General features: G+C 54.7%; 1 protein-coding gene across 14 annotated transcripts in view; it reads right to left on the reverse strand.

Annotated features, from left to right (window-relative positions):
• The window catches only part of PLXNA2 (plexin A2), a 351,337-nt gene that overhangs the window by 63,428 nt on the left and 261,579 nt on the right, over positions 1 to 26,330 (reverse strand). For 5 of the 14 annotated variants that reach the window (XM_021377558.1, XM_021377559.1, XM_021377560.1 and 2 more), the window contains one exon: positions 485 to 619. In XM_021377558.1, coding sequence (XP_021233233.1) covers positions 485 to 619 — 135 coding nt within the window. The other 9 variants (XM_021377570.1, XM_021377568.1, XM_021377567.1 and 6 more) reach the window with 9 other exon arrangements.

Genomic DNA, 26,330 nt, shown 5'->3' on the forward strand with positions numbered 1-26,330 from the left:
GGCCGGCAATAGTGGCATGGCGATGGTGGCATGGCAATGGTGGCATGGCAATGGTGGCACTACAATGGCGGCACGGCGCAAGCTCAGCGCTACCTGCATGGCAGCTGCTCGCACCGCACTCAGTCCCACCTCTGTGCTCACCTTACTTACTCACCAACACTTAAAAGACATGGGTAGATCAAAAAATAAAGCCATCATAACGGATGCTCGGACAAAGCTATGCAAAACCGCAGCCTGCCAAGCTCGCTGCGGGGAGCAGGCAGCCACGCCAGCGGCTCAGGAGCTCATTATCCGATCATTGATGGTTCCCATCCCCAAACCACACTTCCCCCGCAGCAGCTCAGCTCAGTTTCCAATACTTGCAGACAGCAATAAACCAGCACAGCGCCGTCCTCTGTGTACGCAAAGGACAACCTCTGGGCAGAGGCAGCTAAAGCCAAGCTCTGCAGTGGGGATCACACAGCTCAGCCCCAGGGTTCCTTACCTGCCGCTCCGACATCACGTACAGGTACTTGTGGTCAACGGAGAAGGCCATGTCCCGGAGCACCGGGCTCCCGTCCTTGAAAACTGTCACCACCTCATACTGAATTCCACCATGGGGAGGGCCATCTGCTCGGATCTGGAAGAAGCACAACCACATTGCAGGTGATTACACAGCAGCCAAATGCAGATTTTCCTTCGGGGGTGGAGGGTGAGGGGAAGAGGACAAAGTGAGGAAAAGGATCTCATTCCAACACTCAGCTTGGGACCTGGAGGCAGAGCGAGGAGCTGGCAAGCAGTGTGCACGCAGGAGTCAGAGCAGAGGCTCTTTCTCCACGGGAGCTGAAGTCAATTTCCCATCCCACGAGAATGAAGGAGTGAGCTCTGTGCTGCGAGGTGAGCGCACAGACCATCCACGTGCCATGACTGCAGTCACCAAATGCAACTGGTCAGTCAACTCCTGAGCTTGAAGGGAGGCTACAGCACTCCACAGCCTGGCCAGATTGCTGCAGAGATGGCTTTTCTCCAGATGCATCAGGAACAAAACTTAGACAACCGCCACAGACACCTCCTAAGACACCACCTCTGCCCAACCCCTGGCAGATGTCGCTGCCGTGCTTTTCCTCCCGAGCACTGCTGAGTGAGCAGAGTGCTAACACAGCCATACGTATGGCTGCTCAGCCCCACGGCTGCAGCTCCATGCCTGCACAGCTCTGCCCACGCTGTGACAACCCCCAGCGCCGCCAGGAACGTGCCGTCTCCTCCAAAAGTTAATAATTGATGGCCTTGGGGGCTGCAGGAGGGGAAGGGAGGAGGAGAAACAAACAGTTTACATTGTCTTTCCTACCAGGATTTGCATGTTTGAAAAGCCCTTGGATTGCAACACGGTGCCGGCAGTGCTGCAGACGCTGGCGGTGTGCCACGTGCCGGGCTGGTGCCGCGCGGTGACCTCAGGGCTGCAGAGCTGGGAGGGGGCTGCTGGGACTGCTAAATGCAGGAGCCCGATGTCACAGAGGTGCCAGTCCAGCAGGAAACACGGTAATATCCTCACACACACATGCTCACACACAGAGGTGCTCCACTGAGCCCTGCTCCAAACAAACCCTCTTTTAGGAAGCATTGCGGATGCCTCTCGCCGTACAGAGACACAGGGTACACAGCTGGGTTTGGTTTCTGCATTTCTTTCCTCCTTCCTTACCTGATTTTTCCATGATATAAAAGAATGGCAGAGGAATGTGAGCGAAGGGAGAGCTGGCTTGGCACCCATAACACCTCTGACTCAAAAGCCCTGAGAACTCAGACAGGAAAATCCAAATAAAGACAGAGGGTCACATCCTGCTTGAGCTGCACCTGGACCAATGGGGCACCTCAGTCCCTTCCGGAGCCGCTGGGAACCGGAGGTGGTTGGGACCTGCAAACCCCACTGCAGCACCACCACGATCCTGCACCAGCCCAGGGACACGAGGACAATGCCATGAAGTCACCCGAGGAACAAACAGCACTGCCAGAGACGGTCGCTTCCATGCAGACCCCTGATTAGCGGCCAGATGGGAATGGAAGCCGCAGACACAAAGGATCAGCAACCTTTGTACAAAACAACTGTTTTCCAGCGCTCCCTCGGGGGCACCGGCAGCTCGTTACGTTGAGCTTCTTTCTAGTAATGAGGTCAGACAGGGCTAATGAAGAGAGATACCACCGGACGAGCCTCGTGCAGGCCAATTCCATCCAGGAGATGTGGGCAGGGCTGGAGCCAGGAGCATCGCCCCGGGGTTGCCGGGCTCCATGGGGCATCCCACCTGGCTCTGCCCCATCCCACGGCCAGGCACCGCAGTGCACCCCGCACAGCTGTGTATCCAGCTGTGAGCACCCCACACAGTGCTCGGGAGATAGGAGGAGGTGCAGTCGCTGATGCCGGGGTGCTCCACTGCCTCCCTTCCTGAGAGTTCGGTTTCCATGACAACAGATGATGATGTCAGACGAGAAGAAGGATGACTCCTGTGCATGCGGAAGAAGAAAGGGATCATCTCTGCAGCAGGAAACTTCTCGTTGACGTCTGGAGGGAGAAATAATTCCTCTGCCTACCTTACAGGTGTCCTCCTGGTGCTAAACATACATTGATAAACATGGTGCCGCAGTCACCAAGAAGATGAAGGGTAAGGGTGATGGGACAGGCCCTAAAGGTTCTCTTTTGAAAGGCCTGGGGCTTTGGAGGAGTGAGGGGAAGGCTCATTTCTGAGTGCCTGGGGAGCAAAGCTGACCCAGCATCTTGACCCCAACCCAGTGGGAGGTGCAGGATGGGGATGGGCTGCGGGCGGCCGTGCTTCTCTGCAGCCCCACAGCCCTTCCTTGCAGTACAGCCAGGATGAAGAGGCATGGGAGAAAATCGCAGGGGCAGCGGTGCTGGTCTGTGCAGAAATGGGTGGGGGTGCAGCAAATCAGTGAGCAGTGGGTGCAGGGAGATGCCTGCAGTGCTGGCAACAGAAACCAAAGGCGTCCAGCACAAGAGTCACGCTCCCTGCAGGAGACAGGAGGGCAGAGCACGGGCTCACGCGTTCAGATGTGAATTGGAGAAGTCACCCGGGACAGATACAGCCCTTTCCTCTGCTACTCTTGGTGCATGTTTACAAATATGGCCTGAAAAGCACCTAACGACATAATCTGCAAATCCCAGTATCAGCACTGGCTCAGAGCACCAGGCCCAGCAGAACGCCCCACGTGACGAAGCAGAACGCTTTTCCATTCAGGAAACCACAGTCCTTCAAAAGCACAGTGCAGATTTATGTGTCTAATACCCCCACAATGCAGCCTGCAGGCATAAGCTCTGCATTATCTTAAGAGATTAGCAAAATACTATATTGTGTCACATACATGTTGCAGCGTAGCACCCACGGTGATAAGTGCATGAGCCATTCAGGGATCTAATACAACGTGGAGCTCCCACATCTGCACTGTGCTGAAGTTTCAGGTATTCATCTTGCCCAGCTGGTACCCACATTTGGATTCCATTCCAGTTCCTCCCAGCACGCTTCCATTAGAAGACACCGAATCCCTTTGTAGGAGCTTTCCGTGATTAAATTACCTGTCTGCTTTCATTATTAGCGTTTCAATGAGGGTGGCTCTCAGGATGAAACGCTTGTGCCAGAAAACAGCTCCGTATTCCATGGCTGCAGAGACGGATTCCCCATCCAGGAATCAAGGTCACCCATCGGGTTGGTTGGGAAGTGGATCCCAAATCCCCTCCATATGCCACAGCCTGGGGGAGCCCTGAGTGCACCAGGGGGTGCTGAGATCACCGAATCGTTCAGGTTGGAAAAGACCTTTAAGATCACCACGTCCAACCCCAACCCACCCCACTGGCTCTTTGCGTGTAACAGTGACAAAGAGCAAAGCCCAGCCAGCCCTGCAGCCCGACTGCTCCCTTCGTGCTGGGATTTCCAGCCCTTGGGGGCAAATGCTATCAACCAACATTGCATTTGCATCGAATGGACGCTTCTCCTAGAGCTGTATCGGCTCCGGGAATGCGCACTGGAGCGTTACTGCATCCACTGCCTGAAATAGAAACAGAAAACAAGAACAGCCCTCACGGCCAAGGTGCATCTTTGCAGAATTGCCATTTTTTTGCCACTTAAGGCTGCGTGTTTTGGCTCTTGGGCATTTCCCATTACAGCTTCCCGTAAAGCTCCAGGATGGATTTTTTGCTTCAGTGCTAGAAATTCAGCAGAAGGACGGAGGCTGGCAGCAGGGCTCAGAGCCAGGCTGGAGCAGTGAGGTTTGGGCTGCCCTCCCCTTCCTCCTCTGTCCACAATTCTGTAGGGTTTCTCCTACCCCAACCTGGCACCAAGGGCAGTTCCCACAAGCGTGACGCCCAAAGACAGGATAAGATATATAAATACCGGCCCACATCTTCTGTGTGCTCCTCCACCAAATCATCTTTGTGGAAGGGATTTATGTTTACTAATCCAATTGAATTAAACTGGGCTGTTCACAACCATATCCAACTGATGAGGTGAGATGCTTGGATGGAACACACTTCCTCATGGCATCAATGCACCCAACAGCCCAGGCTGGTGCCTCTGCCACTACTGGGAACCAGCACAGCAGGCTGCAGGAGGGGAGAACCCAGAAGAGAAACTGCACATCATCTCTAGATGAGAAGTTTTCAAGAGTCCTTCAGGCCCTTTATGAAATTGTTCTGCACATAAAGTACCTCTTCAGCTGCCAGCGAGCACTGCTGGCATCGGGACGCTTTGGGATGCCCTGGGACTGGGTCAGAGCCATTTGCACGTCATTGATAAAGCAGAGGGAAGCAGAGATTTGCTGGGGATTGCACAGTGAGCCCACAGCAGATCTGGGATACAAACCTGGTGCACGGGGCCACGCTCACACCGCCAGGCAGCACCCCAATTCCCATCCATGCAGCACTGCCTGTTCCCCTCCATGTAGCACCCCAGTTCCCATCTGGGCACCCCCCATTCCCATCTTCAGGAGGTCCTGAGGAGCTGATGTCCCTCTGCTGTCAGGGACAGCCCAGGGTGATGGGGCTCACTGCTCTCCACGTGGGAAGCCTCCCCTTTGAAATTAAAGTGAAACAGTAATCCCATTACGTATCTCTCCTTTAAATCACAGACGTGTCCGCGAGGAAGTTAATGACAACCCTTACATGCACGTTCAATTTAAATCAGCATATCCAATTAACTTCATTACCTGGAGGCCCCCTCGCATTCCAGTCTCCTTCTCTCCTGTCATCTTTTCTTTATGCATCTTTCCCAAACTGGGACAGAATCCATCTGTCTTTGGAGAGCATCACCCTTATTTCTACCCCTCTGGGGAAGCCCTATGGAGAGATTCATGGCAGAAAACAAGGTAGTACCGGGCTGGGTGGCTATGGCAAAAGGATCCGCTCTCCCTGGGAGGAGGAAATCCCTCCTTCCCAGAGCTGCACTGCAGAAACATTAAATACAGCCACGGATCCCAGCTGGGCTGTCCTTGCAGAGCTCCCCGGGATCACTGGGGAGAAGCAGTGCTTTGTAAAGAGCTCCAGCAGCACGCAGGCATTGCAGGGGAATTGCAAGCAGGAGTTTTTTCTTGGGTACCGTGGTACCATGGCTGTTCCTTAAATCGACACAGATGCAGGTTTATCTCTTGCAGAGTGAGAGGGCAGCGAGCAGGACAGCAGGCAGCGAGGTACAGACAGCAGCACAGCCCTGCACAGTGGGGGGGGACAGCAGTGAGCTCAAGCCTGAGCTCATGCTGATCAGCCATCATGACCCACATTATTTATAGATCTGAGGTTCCTGCAAATTCAATACTCATGTCAAGAATGTCTCTGCATGTGTCTTTCACACCCACATGTGCTTCCCAACTCCTCTGCTCTGGCAGTGTTGCTAAGTGCTCCGCCACCACCTGGAAGCAGGTGCGCTCCCCAGGGTGCAGCGCAATGGAGCAAGGGGCAAACCCACCGACCCAGCAGCAAACAGCATCACTAGCTCAGCTCCACGTCCCCAGCACCAAGGCTGAAGGGCTGCTCCTAGGAGCGGGGCTTTCTTCCCACCCACTCCCTACACGAGAGCTGCAAGCCTTCTGCACATGCAGAGAGGCCTCAGTCTTATCATCTTCAAGGGTCTGAGCCCATCTGCAGGGAAAGCAAGACACGTTAAAAACGAAACGAGAACGCTGCTCTTCCTTCTGTCCTAAAGCTTCAGCTGCACTCCACAAGCTCTCATAACAATGATGCCAAAGATCTCAGCTCTTTCAGCATCCCCTGTGTGCCCCCAGCATTGGACAGTAATGCCCAAAGCACTGTGAGCACACCCAGGCCTGCCTGTGGCCCCACCAGCACCGTCCCTCCTGCCCTGATTTCCTTCTTCCATCCTTCTGCAGAGCTGATCCTGCGAGGTAAAACAGGGAGGGTGGCACGGAGGCACCATGCAGAGACTAATCAGCAGCCCCATGTCTTTAATTTATTACTGCGTGAGAGGCTCGCTCAGAACAAAGCTGCCAGTTCGGGAGATCATTCCTCTAAAAGACTTTTTATTTGAAAAGCTGTCAGCTCACACCTTGTCACAGCCCTACTTGCAGCAGCAGAACTTGAATGACGTGCCGCCTCATGCAAATGAGCTGCTAATTAATTAATTAGTGTTCTTCCTGGGGATGGATTCATTAGGAGCGGGTTTGGGGGAGGCAGCCAGGCTGGGTCACCTTCCTCTGCAGTGCACCTGCAGCACCGGGTCCAGCACCCCGTGCTCCCATCCTGGCTGAAGCTGCAGGCAGGAGGCAGACCCATTGGTGCGGAGGGCTCAGGGATCAGCTTCCAAGGGAGGGAGCAGAGACCGTTGCTGGAGCTCAGGGCTGTCGGTCCTGCACCTTCCAGCAGCATCAAAGCGCAGCCCATTAGAAGCAGAGCGCCTGAGAGCATCCTGCAGTTTTACCCCCCTGGAAGAGGAGAGCTCGGGGCACGTCTGCAGCTGTTACAGAACCTCTTCACTTCTAAGCTGTCCTCGAATAAAGAGCCGCAATGTGCAATGACTTCCCCTTTCTTTTGTCAGCAATAAGCACCCTTCTCCCTTTACATCCCTGTATTATTTTTACAGAGACGGCTCCGTGCTGCTCTGGGAAATGGGAAGAACTGAGTGCCACTCGCAGGCTTTGTGTTTTGGCACAGAGTGAGGAAATCATCAAAGAGACCGAGTGTCGGCCTCCGAGAGCCAGCAACGAGCTGGGTGTCCCTGCATCACAAGAGCCGCGCTCGCCTCGCTGCAACGCGCTCCTCCACCCTCTGCCATTCCTCCCCGACTTACCCCTCTGCTGCTTTCATCAGTTCCTTCCCTTACAGTGGGAAGGGGAATGAAAGCGCAGCATTTAACATAAAGGCAGTGGCTAAAGCAGCCCCAGCAAGGCTGGGGATGGCGGGGGGGGGGGGAAGCGGGGAGGCCAAAATGGATTCTGCAGTGAAAGTGTCCAAGCTGCTGTAACCGAGGAAGAACATTCAGCAGCTCCATCAGATCGTTTGTTCCCATTTCTTTGCTATAGGAACAGCACTTCTTCACTTTAATGGGGAAAAAAAGGGAAGGCCAGGCTGGGGTGCTGAGTTCCTCCACGTCTTCTGGGTCTGATAGGAAACACGGGAGGAAGCACAGCACTGCTGTTACTCGGGGGGATGGAGGCACTGGGGAAGTGCTCCCTATTGCTGCTCACACACCGCTCGCAGCTCTTCACCCAACGCCCCAACAGCCCCGGATCTGCTCTACCCATCCCTGCCTGCCCCCTTCCAGATGAGCAGGGCACTGCGTAGTGTCCCCACCTTTGTGCCACCCCCCCCACAGCAGCACATTTCACATTGAAGGGATCGCTCTGGCTCGGGTTGGTTTGCTGACCTCGAGCAGCCGCTTAAGGTGGGAGAAAAGCCGCTCGGACAGATGGGCTAACGCAGGGCTCGCTCCAACGGAGCAGCAGCAGAGAGCCACCAGGCTCCCAATGGGATGAGAACCCCTCAGAGCCACGTGGAAGTGCTGCTCTGCCCTCGGCACGGCTCCAGCCGGCAGGTGGGGGCAGGAAATTCCTCCGGAAATATCATTCCCTTTCCTCATCGCAAACACCATGGAAGAAATATGTTCTGAATGAGCAGGGCTTCCTGCACAACACCGCCGCGAGCCAAAGCGCACACAACCAGAGGCCAAAGCCTACAAGGAAATAGAAGAACCTGACTTTTGTTATCTTGTGGCTCCAAAAGCTTCAGTTTTTTAAACCACTTTTACAAACCTGGGGAAAAGCCCAGCCTGGCGATGCTGCAGGTCGGACAAGAGGGAGCAGATGAACGCAGCACCCGCGCATATTTTGGGTTTCATTTGTGCGTGCCGAAGCAGCCGTGTGTTATTGATCAAATCCCACCTTGCTCGGTCAGAGATGTGAGAGAATTCCAGAGCCCCGAGCCCCACTCCCACCGGCAGCAATGGGGCTGCCCCACAGCCGCTGTCCATCCCATGCACCGACTGCTCACCCCGAGCGTGCCAATCCCTTCTTGTGCCAATCCCACATCGCGGCCGTGGCCCAACATCAGCAGCAGGAGATGGGCTGAGGATGGATGCCATCTCTGTGGATGGCAGAGATGCAGCCACACGGCACTGCTGCTTTCACTGCTGTAATTGACCTGTAGATAAACACATGGCTTCCGCCCTAATCCCCTGCAGCCTCATGAACATCAGCCACGCTAAATTTTTCATGTAATTAAGAGAAAAACCCTAATCCAGTGTAATTAGCTCCCTGATTGCCAGCGGCGGGCAGAAGAGCACTGTTTGAACAGCAATTCAGGTCTAGCTGGTTAGGCAAATACTGCGTGCGGTTCAGTCATTTAACAGAGACAACACCCCTCTGCTGTCCTCCAGGTCTGGGCTCCTCAGCAGCACCGAGAGGATCCACAGCACCAGGACTGCTCCTCCACAGTGACATCCATGAAGAGTCGCTCACAAACAGAGCAAACCAGGTCCCCAGGAGCCACGGCAGCTGCTGGCCTGGGACTGCTCCTGGGCCCCAGAGCATCCCTCAGCGCTGCCACCCACGGCCCCGATGCAGACGTGGTCCAGCTGTGAGCAGTGCAGCTCTCACCGGGGCATTTGTGGCATCGTTCAGAATCCGTCCCGGATGCTGCACGGCCTCCTGGGGCACTTTTCTTTTCCATTCATCTAAATGGAGGCAAAATCTTAGGAGCGAAATGTTAGAAATTGGGAAAGTGGAAGCAGATGGGAGAGGAATGGAGAACGTGGAGGGACGTGCCAAGGGGAGACGGGGAGAGCAGAGAGCACGGCCAGGAGGTGCCTTCACCGAACCATCCTGCAGGTCAGAACCATTGGATCCACTTAATGCTGCGATGCTTGCGATGTCTGTGATCAGGATCCAGGCTGTGAGCTACCCATCCCTGCCCCTCAGCCCCCATCACACTGCTGCTCTGTAAGCAACCCTCCACCGAGCAGAGCGAGCTGCTCCTTTGTATCAAAGCCAGGGAGATTTCTTTACACAAAAATGAGTGAAAATTTATCAACTCAAAGCTCCTTTTAAAGAGAGGCCCCCAAGGAGAGCAAGCCCAGCTGCTCGCCTGCATTGCACTGGAAGCCAACCCCCCCCCTCCTGCCTCCCTTCAAACCAGCGCTGCTCACACGGCCGAGCCGTGCCCGCTGGGCTGCGGTTGGAGCGGTCAAAGCAATGTGGTCTATTTCATTTCTCAGCCTCTCAGTAATTCCTCCAGCTTTGAGCCAGCTTTGGGGAAATTCTTCCTGCCAAAAGCCCACTAACACCCATGTGTCACCGGCGTGGGAGCGCGTTGACTGGTTTGTGGTCTCTTTGCCTTACATCCAACACAAATTCTTCCCTCAATCCCCAGTAAAGCAAAGCAATTAGAGGCCCATGGGAGCTGCTATATGAGCTGCATGTGGTTCATCCGGGCACTGGCTGCTTTATTTCTCCCTCTCCCCATTCCACGTCCAGCAGGGCACAGCCAGGACCAGCCCAGGCCTGCTTGGAACCAGCTGGGGATGTGCAACAGAGCTCCAGCACCTTCTGCCACTGGCTCATAGCAATGGAGCCCCAACACAGCCATGGCACAACCATTTCCATCACATTTATTCCCACGGAGCCTCCTCCTTGCAGCCAGCTTTTTTTTCCCTTATAATTCCATCTGTATTTAATCCCAGTCAAACACAAACAAAACAACACAAGCAACGATCTCATCTCCCTAAGGCCGCCACTTTCTACATCGGTTACAGCCAACTCCAATTAGCAGAAAAGCAACATGAGGAGCTCGGCACGCTGCGGCAGCGCTGGGAACGCACCAGCCCGCACCGCCCTTCCCCAGCCTGCTCCTTCCCTCCTGCAGAACGTGCCCTGTTCATCCGCTGCAGACGGAGCTTGTGCTGAGCTCGGGGCCGGGCATGGCGCTGGTGGCCTCATTAGCACAGCTCTGCGCGCCCGCACCTGCAGGCGACCTGCGCGCTTTGATTTATAAGAGGATCCCAAAGCCTCTACAAGTGCTCAGGGGAAGTTTTCTCGGTCACTCCAGCCTATTAACCTGCACTTGAGGCGGCTTTTCTGCAGCCCGTGCCGTTAACCACTTCCCTGCCAGGCTGACAGCGGGAGCTCGGCTGGATACTGGGAGAAACTGCTTCTCCAAAAGAGCAGTGCTGCACAGCTGCCCAGGGAGCGGGGGGTCAGCATCATAGAATCATAGAATGGCCTGAGTTGAAAAGGACCTCAAAGATCATTTGAGTTTCAACCCCTCTGCTGAGTGCAGGATCGCCAACCACCAGACCAGGCTGCCCAGAGCCACGTCCAGCCTGGCCTTGAATGCCTCCAGGGATGGGGCATCCACAACCTCCTTGGGCAACCTGTTCCAGAGTGAACATCCCTGGAGGGGTTCCAGAACCATGGAGATGTGGCACTGAGGGATGTGGTCTGTGGGCATGGAGGGGTGGATCGGGGTTGGATTTGGGGATCTCAGAGGTCTTTTCCAAGCAGAATGACTCTGTGGTTCCACGACTGGCTCTGTGATCTCACCCGGCACCAAGCTCAGCCCAGCGCTCCCATCCCTGCCCAGGACATGGCAGCTTGGCGCACTGCTGCAAACTCAGCACTTTCGTGCAAGCAGACAGCTCTCCCTCCATCAGCGAGCTATTTCGGGCAACGGCTTCAAATGGAAATTTGTATTTTATTAATTACGTGTCTACTTTGCTGCTGAACCCTTTCATGTGTTTCCCAGCTGTATCAATCTGCAGCCACGACGGAAAGCATTAAACCCAGCGTCCGCAGTGTGGGATCGGCCGAGGCTGTGCCCTCACCTGCAGCACCCAGGACGTGTCCTGACAGCCCCGTTGTCACTGCAGTGCTGGTGACACCACTGGCAGTGGGCTCATGGCCCCTGGGCTCCAGCAGCCATCAGAGGGATGGGGTGGGGATAGGGGAGGACCATTTGCATTGCTGAAAACCCTTCCAACAGCAGCTCGCCAGCGTCAGGGCTGGCTCTGCTGGTTCCCTTGTATTCCTCTGCTCATCTCCTGTTGCGCATATGCAGCTCTTCAGCAGCTGAAAAGGATTTCCTCCATCCATGCCTTTTGCTGCCACGTTGGAATATCAGAAAGCAGCATCTGCAGGCAGAAGGATTTATCCACCTGTCCCAACTGCAGAACAGATTGGCTCTATGAACGAGCGGGGTGCATTAGTGAGCAGCTTAGCGCAGGCGCTGGCAAAGCATCGTGCCTCGCTGTGTTAGTGGGAGAAATTGACTTGAAGCAAATTTCAAGGCAGCTCTCATCACGTGATTTTCCCAAAGCCAAATTCCTTGCCACTGTCCTCGTTTAGGTGAAACCTGCAGCCCCCATCTGCACTGGGGAGGCTGCAGGACAGCAGAGGTCTCCAGCCCAGCAAACAGCAAACCCCTCCCAGTAGGAAGCTCCAGGCACGTTATTGAGGTGTCCTTGGGACAGAGCAGCAGGAATGGGCTCCGCTGTCCCAAACTGCTCTTGCTGAGACAGCGCAGAGCTGAGCAAGAAGGGCACGAGGCTGGAAGCGTTCCCTCCCGAGCAAACAGACTTGCACTTGGAGTGCACAGAAATCAAAGCAACAAAAGGTCTCTGAAGCCAACTGCAACGTAGCTGACAAACAGGCTCGTCACTTTGTGCCTCCATCTGGCGGGGACATACTTTCCGTTTCAGCAAGTGCTAGAATGGGTGGACAGCAAAGGGCAATGTGAAAACAGCAAAGAAACGAGAAGAATGAAAACCTGCGGGACAACACTGCTGCCCTGTTATGAATACTGTGCAGCTATTCACATGAAAATCCATACGGCTGCTACTGTTGCATGCGCTCCTCTTACACAGCATGAAATTAAAATTCCTCTTCAGTATCACGTTGCCAGCACTACAGAGCAACTTCAGACCGAGCGAGCAGACAATTCCTCCTTTGGCTTCCCCAGCCGGGATTGAGAGCCACTGGGGTGAGGGAGACGAGTCTGTTGCCCACAGTGAAGAATTCTGCTTCCAAAACAAATCCCACCAAAGTGCTGCTGGCCCGGAGCATGGCTGCTGCTGCTAATTTCACAGCGCAGTTTCACATGCGTAATTCCCTCCAGGCCCCTATCCCCCCCCCCCCCCAGCCACTTCCCTTCTTATCTCCCCAGAACAAACTCGGTGCGCGGGCTCATTTCAAGGAGCGCTTCACCCAGAGTCCAGCCAAATGTCAGCGGAGCTGCTGGAAATGCAAATGGAGACGATCGTGCAAAGGAGTCGGGCTTAGAGATTGCGCGCGGGGGGCAAACGGGAGGCAAATAAAAGCCGACAGAAAGAGGGAGCGAGGAACAAATCTGCCGTCTCAAGTTGTTGATCGCTTGCACGTGGGCTCGCTGAGCAAGGATAGGTTTTCAAAACCACGCCAGCCCCATTGATTTTTCCCTGCTGAGCTGTCAGGTGCCTCTGAAACACACCTCCCAGCGCTCCCCCAGCAGCACGTGGCGTTCGGGCGCATCACCTCAACCCGCTGAGTGACAGCAGAAGGAGCAGAGCGCGGGGCTGAGCTGCCTGGGAGATCCGGGGATGGGTTCCAGGGAGCGCAGCCCTCGCGTCTGCAAAAGGGAAATGCATCTGCAGCGTGGCCCTGGCAACACCTCCTTGCTCCCTCTGTGTGCACGGGCAAAGCACCGTGTGAGGGAGAACCCATGGAGCGAGGAGGGTCCCCTGCAGCTCCAGCACAACAGCCCCATGCTGGGATCAGGGAGCAGGGAACGGGCTCTCCGTGCACTGTGTTGGAGGAGGTGATAACTGCTTCCCTGCAGCCACCGGGGACGAAGCACGGAGGTGTGCAGGCAGGGAGAGGGGTGGCTGAAGCTCCGCCACAAAACGTTTCATTATCACAGAAGGAAATCACAGGGTTTGCTCATTATGCATGCAGGGAAACTGCACGCACGAGGAGAGAACCTATCCGATGCGCCGGAACGTGATGCAGAATGAATCCCCCGAGGTTACAGAATTCCTCATAAATCGCAAATGGGACGATATCCACTGCATTACATTTTATCACACTTTCTGTCAAAACATCCCCTGCCGGGAGCCTTTCAGTGATGCTATCACGAGCACAGCCTTATTTGGGGAGGAAGAGTTGAAGCCAACAGCAGCAAACCGTCACTGTGAGGCCGGCACAGACCCTTCCAGCAGCGAGCGGGGTCTTGCTCGGCGCAGCTCTACCTTAATTACAACATCTATTTCTGCTCACACCCATACAGAGCGTATTTGCTATTTAGTGTTATTAATAGGAATGCTAATGCAAGCCGGCTGCCGTGCCCCAGCGCGTCCCGAGGGAGCGCACAACACTTTACAAAAGCATCCGAAGGGGAAGAGTTCTCCAGCAAAGTGGCTGCTGCTGTGGGCTTTGCTCCGTGGCACGTTTGCAAGGCTCCGGGTATTTTGCTGGGCGCTGAACCGAAACAAAAAGGGTCTGATTATCTCCTCCAGCACCTTGGTGGCGACCCGGAGCAGTGACCCTTTTCTTTCACTCTCCATTTGCTCCATGTGTTTTTCACCAGGACGGGACCGAGCTGCACAAGGGGCACAGGTGCACACTGGTGCAGGGGGCGGACGTTGGGGTTGGGGTGCAGCGATGGAGCCAATGGGACCGGGGTGGGACTGAACTCCTGAACTGGTTGCAGCCATTCCCTTTGCGTGCCCCGGGCACACCACTTCGTCCTCCTTTTCCACACATTAAATTTGTCTTCGTTTTCCATCCCGGTATGTTCTCTGTGGGGCTGTGCACAGGGAACAGATAGCACAGAAGTGGTGGAGGGATTTGCTGTGTATTGCTGCGGCATAAATAAATGATGCACAGGTCCCTACTGCAAAAACGTTGCGTAGAAGGAGGCAAGAGGAGGCGTGAAAGGCGCTGGCACGGGTGCCCCTTGTGCTCTGTACAATTGCAGCTCCTGGTCTCCTCAGAGCACTGTGTCCTCCCGCTGCCCCACACACTTCCCTCCTCCTCCCCACTCCCTGCAAGCCCACCCTGCTCCCAGCCCCGCTCCCTGCAAGCAGCACGGAGGAGCACACACGTGCAGGTCCCCGTGCACATGGCGTGCTATGATAGGTGCAATTTCAAGCAATTTCCCTGCCAGTCTCTCTGCAATCTCATGTAATCTCCTCCCAAAGGGAATCAAAGACCCCACGGTGCCTTCGCTTGGCCATAAGGAATACAAATCACACCCCGATGGCTCTGAATAATGCAGAGCGGATCAGCAGAGGCAGGATGGTGGGGGGCTGCCTGCTCCCAGCTCCCATTGCTCTGGCTGCATGTAAACACTCCAGGCATTTACCTGCACATGCCCACAGCTCCATGCACAGTTCCCGGGAGTGGGGGCACAGCACGGGCTGCTACCAAACAGCAGCAAGAGTTCAGCCACAGCAAGGCCAGGCATTAAAAATATCTCCTCTTCATAACGCAGACCGCAGCTATTTAACATTCCAGTTGGCAATCTCGCAAGAGCTTTGCAGCTCAAATGCTTCGCAGCCCTTGATTTAAGGTGCAGTGTGCTCCCATCACAGCCGCACCTGAATGCACCCAGGGTGCCAGGTCTCACCCCACGTGTGTGCTTAACTCCATCCCAGGGTCACTGCAAACCCCGAGCAGCATCGAGTGCCCTACAGTGAGCACTGCCACCGGGAAAAGCAATGGGAAAGGGAAATGCAGGGAGGCAACAGAAAGGAGAGGGAACAACCGCAGGTGGGTTTTACATTGGAAGGGAGCTCCCCCAGGGCACACGAAACTCCTGTAAAGTCTTTTTTTTTTTCTTTTTTTTTCTTCGTTTTAAACTGACAGAGCGCTTCGGATTGAACACAGATGTGCTCATTCCGGGATCTTGCTGTAACCTAAACCACAATTCCCTGCTAAGCTGTTCCCACATTTGTGGATTGATGCGTCCAGATGCGCGGGCTGCCAGCACAACCTGCAGAGCCGCTCCTCCTGGGACTGGCGGCCAATTCCCAGCACTGTCAATCTCCTTTTTGTGGACAAAACCAGCAGGAACAGCACGGCCAGGTAGGAACATGACAGCCTGGGGTAACTGTCACGTACCGGAGCAGGGATGCAATATTTATCTGCCTGGGCACATGGGAGATGCATGCGCCTGCAGAGCTGCGAGCATATGGAGCCACAGCAGCGGGTGAAAGTGGTGGGGAGAATCTGGGAGAGCAGCAACCAAACGAGGAACTGCAGACCTCGGGAATCTGAGCTATTTCTCCTCACTAAACCCACCAGCTATGGAAAATTATTCCCTGAAAGTGCACGCAGTCGATCTCACGTCAAACTCCTCCTTCGCCAGATAAAAATCCCCCATCTAACCCAAACCCCATGGCCATGGGGCGCTGGGAAGTGGCTGTGAGCACAAACCCCATTGCTGGCTGCAGCAGTAGGGCAGTGCTGCTCTGGGCTCAGACATCACGCACCGTGCACAGGGACATGGGGAGGACGCTGGCAGCGATGCACGAAGAGCTGAGCATCCTCCTAGGCCACGACATGCAGATCCACCTAGAGGAAATAAACTGAAGGCAGCCGAGGGGTAGGCTGATATTTAGTCAAAGTGCATAAAAATCAGCGGAAGGGCTTATTTCAGGACTGATGGGAAATAGAACTTCATGCTTATAAAGGAGTAATGCATATAAACAGCCAGCGAGCTGCCCAGCCCCTTTGTGCCGGGGAGAGCTTCCCTGAGAAGGGACTGAGATCCTGAGAGGGGAAACCCAGGGGACACCCACGGGGAGCTGCCACCATCAATGCACATCAGGAGAGAAACCACAGGCCTGCGGGCTCTCAGCCACACCAGCCCATGCTGCATTCATCCCCAGCCAGGTCACGAGCTCAGTGCTGGCCAGGGCCCAAACGATGCCAATAAAAACACCGACAGATGAACAGGCACAGAGCAGCTGCTTGGGAAGCTTGGGGTAAAGGCGGGTGGGGGGGAGGAATTAAATTAATCCCTTCATTATCAATCTGACCCCTGGAAAAATCTGAAGGAATGGCTGTGAAGGTTCACGGCGGAGCAATGAAGGCAGGAGATCAGCTAACACAGCATCTGCCAGCCCAGACGGGCTCGGCTCTAATCCCCAACTCCAGCTGGGACGTGGCCACTGGGAGCCAGCACGGCACTGGGAGCTGTGCTGTGCTGTGCTGAGCTGAGCTGTGCTTTACTGAGCTGAGCTGTGCTGTGCAGTGCTGAGCTGTGTTGTGCTGTGCTGAGCTGAGTCGGTGCACAGCACTGCCAATCCCATCCAAGTATCACACAACGGTCTGGGTTGGAAGGGACCTCTAAAGGCCATCTGGTCCCACTCTCTGCAGTGAGCAGGGACACCTACAGCTCCATCAGGTGCTCAGAGCCCCATCCAGCCTGGAGCGTCTGCAGGGATGGGGCACCACCACCCCTCTGTGCCGATGCTTCGCTATCCTTATTGTAACAAACTGTTTTCTTATATCCAGTCTAAATCTCCTCTATCCAATCTAAATCTACCCATGTCCTCTTTTAAACCAAAGGTGGCTCAATACCGGGTGAAGGAACCTGGTTAATGGGCATGGTGAGGATGGGTTGATGGCTGGACTTGATGATCTTGGAGGTTTCTTCCAACCTTACTGATTCCTGATTCTATCCCTGCCACCAATGAGCACTTGGGTGGGCTGGGGAAGGAGGAAGGGGAAGGGGAAAAAATCCCTCTCTGGTTTATATCTCAAAGGGACTTAATTCTGAAGGAGAATGGCCAAGGGAGATCCCTGCGCACCTGGGGGGGGATTAGCAGCGGCTGCTGTGCCATGCCATGCCATGCCCAGTGCTGAAAGCGGATTTATCTGTGGGAGAATAAAGGCAAAAGGCTCTCAGAAGGGACAAGTTCCAAACCCAGTTGCTAGGCTCCTCCAGGTCTCTCCTAATCCCTCTCAAAACCTTCAGCATTGTGGGGTGGAAGGGGGAGCAGAGCCAAGCGTCGTAGCCCCAGGCACAAGGAGGGGCAATGGGCTGGGAGGTGGCAGAGGGCTGCACAGGGACGGGAGGGGAACACTGGGAGCACTGTGGATGCCTGAAGATTGCTTGTGGCAGCACCCAGCTGAAGGCCATGAGATAAGGTAACGGCAGGACTGGGACATGGATGCCTGACCCCATTGGGAATGAGACCAAAACCCAGGGACTCATTTTTCACAGGGCACTGAGCAGCCATCAGACGTTAATGACTTCTGGCACCCGCTGCCCTGGGTCAGATTCCAACCAATGACCCCAAGTGGAGGGGTTCTGCCTTCCCCATCGGCACCCCCGGAGAATCCTGCACTGCGCTGAGGGTCCTCGGCCAGGCACAGGGTGACCCCACCAACATGCATCACAGAGAGGAGGCTGCTTCCCCGGGAGGAATCAAAGCCTCATTGACACGTGAATTATGAATGAAACCTTAAGCTTTTAAACTTTTAACCTGTGCATTTCTAAGAAAGTCTTAATTTAGCCAGAGACGCGGTAGGGAAGAACAATGGCGCAGTGGAAGGTAAGCAGGCTTTTAAAACACGCCCTGGGTTAAGATGAATATTTCATGTAGTGAGCCATTCCCAAGGGAAAAATGAAATCTTGACCCCTCTGCCCGAAGCCGTGGGGCTGCGTTACGAGACCTGGGCTCTGCCTGGGCTGCTGAGGCACTCAAACCTCGTACCAGCGCCCATCGATTTAAATCCTCTCCAGCTTTCACTCCACTGGAAATCACCCAAAATCTGCCTCGCTGACCAGTGCTGAATGGGATTTTGTTTATTTTCAGGACAACCGCGGGCACGCAGCAGAGCTGGCACAGGGCTGGGAGCTGGGCACAGCCGGGAGCAGAGCACGCGGAGAGCTGAGCTCCCTCTGCCCTGCAGCTGACCACCCCCAGCATCAGGGCTGGGCACATCTTCCGGGCAGAAAGACTGCAAAACCCACCCTGAGCACAGAGAGGGGAGGGTCTCATAGGCGATACACAGCAGAAAAATCGCCTCTAGAAAATTATCCGTATGTGGCACAACATCCCTCCATCAGCAAACCCAAGCTGGCACTGTTATACGGGCACAGGTACGTTTGTATTTGAAGCCTTTCACGCATCAGAGCCTCACTGCCAGACTCATCAGTGCTCAAAACCCCACTCACATTTTAAGTGTTTGGAGCTTAGAACAACCAGACTCAGTCCGGGTGCCCAACAGGACGCAGCCTGTGCTGGGGGGGGGCAATGGGGGGCAATGGGTGGCAATGGGGACCGTGCCCGGCCAAGCCAGCAGTGCTCCCCTCCTGCAGAGGAGGGAACAAAACCCATCAGTCAGCCCCGAATTATAAATAAAAGAGATGAAAGTTGGTGTGAAACTAAACAAAGCCCCAGGTGGCTCTCTGCCTGGGGCGCTTCTGCTAATTTTAGCTTCCCTGCTCCTCCCCGGGCTGTTTGGTTCAATGACTGCCGGGTTCGGAGCGTTTACATTGCTGCAAGTGCCCAAAATGCTGAGCACGGGCATGGAGAGAGGCCCAGAGAGTGGGGCCAGGTGCCCTGCGGGGTCTGGGAGCTGAGCCACTGGGACACGAACCCCAACCACCAGGGCAGCAGCAGAGACTGGGGGGGTGGGGGGGGAGCGCTTTGTATTTATTCCACGGGAGGAAAAAAGCAGCAGCCTCACAGAAGCATCCTGTACAGCAGAATGTATTTAAATACCTAATGAAGGAATAAATCTGCGAGAGGCAGACATTTACTGCATCCTCCTTCACACAGCGCCTTTGTGCGGGTGCGGGGCCACGGCTGCACCTGCGCTGCTGGGTAATGGATGTGGCACGGTCCCATTGCGGGGGCTCTACCTGTCAGGGGGATATTGAGAGCTCCCAAGCTGCACATCCATCCCGGCAGCAGCAGCCTGCACGCCGACACAGTGCAGCTCCCAGGGCTCTGTGGGGGAAAAGAGCAATGCATGGGGATGTGGGACCGCAGGCGGTGCGCTGGGATGCTGGGGCTGAGCTGTGCAAAGCAAGGACGGGTGTGCAGGGCGCTGGGTGGGCTGCAAGCAGCAAGGCACCCGGGGCACTGTGCAGAGTTTTGTGGCACAGCGGTGAAAGATGCTCATTTTCTGCACCTGGAATACCCACCCTGCCGCAGCCATAATGTGAACTCAGGGGTTTACCAGAGGGAGTAGCAAAAAAGAAATTGAAAGCTGCAGTGCTTTCCTACAGGGCAGGCAGGGAACAGCCAACATTTTCCCTGACTCCCCCTCCGTCTCTGCCTTGCATTAAACCTTTCAGCACCAGATAACAGCCTTCGGTCCTGCAGCCACAGGGGACGGCCCGAGATGCTCTGCAGGGCTCAGCCAGCCTGGGTGGTACAGAACACCACAGCCCATGAGAGCTTGCTGCCGGAGCAGACGCGGAGCAGGAGCTGCCATCAAGCTGCCCTATGAACACCCACAAGCATCACACTATGTCCCTGGCTGTATCACAGCTATTGCTCCACACCAGCAGCAGCCAAAGTGGTTTTGCCCCATCCCTGTAGGGTAGGGGCACTAGGCAGGACAATAAGAGTCAGTGTAAGGTGCTGGGGATGAGATACAGGAGCTCAGCTGCCTGCCTGCATTTTGCATTTCAGGAAACTAAGCGTTCCAGCAAGCATTCAAAGCAAGCACTGTGATGGAGCAGCAGCAGAGCAGCACAGCGCTCGCACTCAGCCCATCTCCAGCACCAGCCCATCCCCATCCATCACTTGATTTCAGTTTCACCTCCCCACCCCGAAAGCAGCCAACCCCCCCCTGTCCTCTGCCTGCCCTCCTGCCCCTGATACCAAAGGTCAGGGCTGATATTCAGGGGTCAGCAGGAAGAAACGCAGCGGGGTCAGAGGGGAGGGAAGCAGCGGGCTGGAATTTCACTTCTCCCCAATCATTTGCTTCCATGAAGCAGCAGCCAGAGCCCCTAAAAGTGCAGGGCAGTGAGGCTAGACTCTTCTCACAGGCTGGGGGGTCTCTGGGGCAATCAGACACCAGGCCCAAGGTTCTAGCCATGAGGCTGCAGCCATCTGCTGCAGTGCTGCACCCTATGATGGCAAAGCATCAAAGGAAAATTGACTACATCTACAGGAAAGCCATCATTCAGCCTGCAATTCGGACTGGTGAGGAATTTCGGTGCCGTGCTCAAGCCCTGTTTGGGTGCCCCGGTTCAGCCCCATTTTGAGGGAAGGCACAGACAGCAGGGGCTGAGCAGCACAGCTGCGAGGGGGGAATATGCTGCGAGAGCAAAACGTGCTGTTTTCATGTAAATGTCCCTAATAGTAAAAATGAATGAAGAAAGCCACACATCCAAACAAGAAATAGCGCATTTGTGCTGGGGAAGCAGAAATGATTCTAAAAAGAGCGCTTTATCGATGCGTTCCAGCCGGCATCGGCGGTGCTTTAATGCTCCTCGAGGAACAGCACGTGGCTCTGCAGGGCTTGGGCTGTGCCTCTGAATGGAGTTTCCCATCCGGAACCCCCCCAGCAAAGCAGCCCAGCCTCCCCTTTCCCACTCCCCAGCTCTACCTGTCCCTCAGCCCACAGCTTCCAGTTTCTTCTCATTCCTTATTTCTCAGTACCAAGACCAAACTCCCAGTGCTGAAGGCCGGGCTGGGATGAGCCATGAGCACCTGCACCCACCGCAGCTCTGCGCTGCCCGACTCGTGCTTTGCAGGACGCTCACTCTGCAGAGCGTAAGGGCCTGCAGGCAGGTTTATGAGATTAAAGCCCAGCACACGATAAATAATTTAGCAGCTTACCACAAAAAAAAAAAAAAAGAAACCACCAAAAAAACCCACACTGTATAATAAGTAGGCTGTAGGACGGCGCGCATTCATTTTAAATGCACATCGCTTTCATCTGCATGCATCTGTGCGATGCAGAGACGTGGAACCAACAGAGAAGGAGCAACCACAGGAGGAGGTGGAAGAGGTGTGGGTCCTGGAGAAGCCATTTCCTATCACTGCTGCTGGCTGCTCTTTGAAGACCTGAGGCACAAGGGCACCTGCCCTTCTCCCGAGGAGATGGAAGGGAGGTGGGCAGAGCATGCATCACTGCAGGTGTAATGGGCTCCTGCTAACGTAGGGACCGGCCGCATCCCAGCCACTCCTGCCTGGAGCTCCCATAAATATCAGCAGATGTCCCAGTGATGGATTTGCCTTTGCAAAGTACGCTGTATTTTACAGCAACACTAACGGTGTCATAGCCCCGGGCAGCAGCAAGAAGCAGCAGGAGCAGCAATGGGTGGTGAAGCTCACGGTGCAGCTGAAGAACACAGTGAGGGAGGGCTGTGCTGGGGACGGCCCCGAAGCGCAGAGCTCTGCGTGCACCTTCCCCTTCCCTCTGCACGTTTGTCTTTTCCACTTTTGCTCCTTTTGGCCCGAGGAGGCATTTATAGAAGCAACGTGGCGTGGTCGTCTCGCAGCATTTCCTGCCACGCGGGGATTTGAGATGCTACAAATGGACCCAAACTCGCACTGTTTGACCCCGGTGAGGATCTTAAAAGCCTGCAGAGCAACACATGCCCCAAGGAGACCACAGTGTACTCACTCACAGATAGAGAGGCAGAAGCCCAGCCTTGCCTAGAACGCGACAAGAGCATGGCAACTTCTACAGGTTCACACCCAGAGGGAAGCAAGGAGCAGGCAGAAAAGCCACGGTGAATTCACAGAGCAGTTTGGCATTTCCTGATGTTTTTCACAAAAAAAAAAAAGCGTCGTTGAACCACGCGAAAATGCAGCTCTGCCACCAGCGCGAACCGGAGGAGGAATAAGGAATAACTTCTGCCTCGCTTCATCCTCATAAAGGAGACAATGCCTCCTCCTATGCAAGGTGTGGGGCTGAATTATCATCTAAATACACTCAAGATTAAAAAAAACACGAGTGCACAAGTGGGAGCTTCGTGGTAACTGTTCTGTCCCAAAGTGCAAGGGTGGAGGCTCGTGGTGCTCAGGGCCATTGCTAAGGGCTGGGACCAAACCCCTGAGGTGCAGAACCCACACGCAGAGCCCCCCACCCCGAGCCCCCTTACACGCTCGCTGCTCTGCAGCCCCACTCTGCTTGGAAACGAATCAGACTCCATTGTTGCACTCTACATTTCATGCTGATTTTTCAAGGTGCCCCAGCTTGGTGAGACGCGGTCTCATCACCACCTCGTGAGCCAAGGAGCGGATTAAAGCCGCCTCTGAGCCCACCTGGCTCCATTTCACATGGCAGCTCCCGAACACCTGCCCCTCAGCTCTCCAGCAGCTCTACAACACATCCAAAATTCTCCTTTCCTTCATTTTCCACTGCCAGGCAACAGATAACAGAACTGGAGGAGCGATGCTGGGAGAAGAGGAGCCAATTTCGCGCCTTCAAGGGGCAGTGGGGACGTTCCCAAGCTGCTGCATCCTCTGCAGGGACACGGGGTGACACCGAGCAGCTGCTGCCACTGCTGCTGTGGGGTCTGTGGGGTGATGGTTCCATCCGGGCAGGAACAGCCCCACGGCATCTGGGCTCCTCTGCACACTGCTGCAACTGTTTGCCCTGAAGTGCTCCAAGACTGGAGCGTGGGGGTGATAATTAAGGATAAATTGAAGGATGAGATAAGCATCCATAGAACCGAGTCAGATAAGGACAGGTTCAGACAGTGTTTCATTGGGAAAGACCTGTTTTATTGCCACAAATGGAACAAATGAAATCAGCCAAGCTGAATAAAACCCTCACACACCAAGACACCACAATGCACTCAGAAGTTTGCTCTCTCTTGCCCCAGCAGCTATCAGCGTCCTGCAGGGCTCTGCCTTGCTGAGCACCGGGCAGCCAGCAACATGCACATTTGTGCATGCAGCAAGGAAACAACGAGTCACAGCACAACATCTTCCTGCAGCACCTTTCCTCCAGACAGATCCCACCCAGCTCCTCACAGGTGACCTTGCATGCTGCAAGCCATGCACGAGAGTGATGCAATGAGGATGGAGCATTTCAGGACTGCAGGACATCAACTGACATTTGTTTGTTGCTGTCTCCTTCACCTCCAAACTCACCAAGCACTCTACTCCTGAGTTCTTGTGCATAACACTAAGGGCACTGGCTGCACGGTGCAGAGCTTTGCTTTGTGGAAGTGACATCTGCACGCGGAGAGCAGCTCTCAGACCCGGCCTGGACAGCTCCAGCTCAGTGCATCCCAAACCTCCCAGCAGTTCCAAGCCTCAGAGCGGTTCAGTGCTGGGATAAAACCACCAGCCCCAGCATCACCGTGCTGCCCTTCCCCACATGCACAGCGATGCTCCAGGGCACTGCAAGAAGCGCGCTCTGCCTGGCGCAGGCACAGACGGCGCGCGATGGCAAAACAGTAAAACAGCGCTTGGACCGTGCACGGTCAGACATAGAAGAGACATTTATTTATTCTTGATCACAAACAATGCCCTCCATTGACAAGCTGAGTGAAGGGCACTTCACTGATTTATTAGATCTAATAAGAAGCGCACCTCTCGGGATGAAAGACAAGATTGATTTTAGCGGAGAGACGCGCTGGCAGCCCGGCCGCTGCGCTGTGCCTGCTGCCACGGAGCCAAACAGCGCTGGGGGAGAGAAATGAAGGGACAGATTTGCACAAGGGCAGCTAGAATAGAAACCAGGCTTGCAAATAGCCTTTCAGCCCTGGAAACTGAGGGGTGACTCTCTTCCTGCTTCCAGCCCCGCTCCCTCCCGCTGTAAGAGGAAAACAGCAAACTCAAAGTTCTGGAGCAACTCCAGCACGGTTCTCAGGAAACCCCTGAGTCTGCCCTTCCCATGCCCCTGCCCCTCTAAGTGCAATGAGTGCAATTTCCACACCAGTCCCATCATCCAGCAGGCAGACCGCATCAGCCGAGTTCCATGGACGCCGTTTTCCATCAGGAAAAAGACAACTAGCACAGCAGTGCTTAGCTTGAGGCCCTATTAATAGCAGTCCTAATTATATGGCTGCAAATTTAATTCATAGCAATGATTAGTGTCAAAATCAAAGGCATCACACATCAATATTGATGGAATTGTATGAAGCCCGTAAACAGAACAAGCAAGCCGACACATCTCCCCCAGCACTAAGTTGCTGTTAACTGTTATATTAATGTCTCCTCTAATTTTCCTCAATGAAAACTGCATTATTGCAGGAAGACACTAATCTAAGTGGTTATGTCTCGATATGATACCGTTTACCCCAGTCAGGATGCTGAGACCTTGCAGGAGAGCCAGACCTCCAGGCTGCAGAGAACAGGACCCCACGTACCCACCTTATCTGAAGGTCACAGCATGATCAGGACGTTGGCTTTTCACCACTTAGAGATAACTGCTGCAGTCATTTGCAGCAATTCACAAAGCCAGAGGGCTGCCAGGGAGCAGGGCTGCCCTGTCACCTCCTGTGTACTGTGGGGACATGCGTGCAGGGTGCAGCCCCCGACAGCACCGAGCATCCCCTACACAAGGCAGTTCGGATGGCTGAGCCAGTGCTGCCTGAGAACATCCCTCCTCCTGCACAGGGTTTCCATGCAGAACAGATCCATCGACTCATCCTTTTCCTTCAGGCAGCAGCAAAGGGCAGAGGGGTGCATGCACCATTCCACGGTGTGTGAGCTGCTGAGAGTCCACAGCTCGGGTATGGCCCTGCTGGGGTTGGCTGGGGAGAGAGGGACTGCAGAGGGACCGCAGGACACAGGGAAAGGAGCAGAGCTGGGAGCAGCGGGGCCCTGGGTTGGCAGGGACCTGGGGACCTTCAGCAACCAGCTCCCTGGGAGGACAGGCTGCAGCAGCCCATTAGAATGGCTGATGGGAAGGACATCAGTGAGATAAGGGGATATTTTCGGTAATGAACTCTCACAGGCAAAGCACAGGCAAATCTGAAAGATTTCAGAGCTGGCTCCCTGACTTCTTCCCTGCAGCTACATAAAAGCCTCTTCTTTGAAATCCCAGGCTGAGCCACCAGCTTGCTTCCAAAGTAAATCAACAACTGTGGGAGAGGGAATAGATGCGAGCAGTGCTCAGCGTTCGGTGTGTAGGCAGACAGGCAGGGCGGTGCGACGAGGAGAGGAGGCGTTTATCTGGGAATCTCTGGCACTTACAGAGGTGCACATCTTTACTGTCCTCATTTCACATGTGGGGAAGGAGAGACAGAGAAACATTCATAGCCCTCAGCGTGCTGCGTGCTCGCTGAGTGATGCGTCGGCTCTGGGAGCACGCTCAGCCCTGCAGACAACCAAGCAACTTCTCCGGATCCAAAACACCTCCGCTGCAGCGCTGTTCAAAGCAAAGCCACTTCCCACACTTCATATGTAAAGATAACCCCATATGCCAAAAGGGAATGGATTTACTAGACGTGCAGGCAGGACAACAAGATACAGAACATCCCCAGCCCCACACAGCACAGGACAGGGCTCCAGCTCTGGATATAGCAGGGTCCCAGCAGCAGACACATCTTGAGGTGGGTTCTTGGTATATGCCACCAAAGGCTGACTGCAGTGAATGCTTGGAAGGGACTCGCTGGAGACTTGAATCCATTTTTTCAGTACCTGCTTACCACTGGCTCAAACCACAAGTAAAGTCTGGTTCATTCCCGCATCACTCCTCAGCTCCCCTCCTGCCCACAGGAGTAAAGTGGATGGGCATGAATAGACTAACTGCATCAAAAGGTGGGTGTTTGAGTGGAGCATCAATGCAGACAAGCACAAGGAATTAACTGCGCTGGAGAAAATGCTTCTTCTGTAATCTTACATAATTAATGCCATGCTACAGCAAATGCTTGGTGTGCAGGCAGAAACTGTTTGCTTTAACTCCCTCTACACGAGGCACCTCCCCTGCTGCCCAAAACA

Source organism: Numida meleagris, chromosome 25 (assembly GCF_002078875.1).
Source record: "Numida meleagris isolate 19003 breed g44 Domestic line chromosome 25, NumMel1.0, whole genome shotgun sequence".
In the NCBI taxonomy this organism is placed as follows: Eukaryota; Metazoa; Chordata; class Aves; order Galliformes; family Numididae; genus Numida; species Numida meleagris.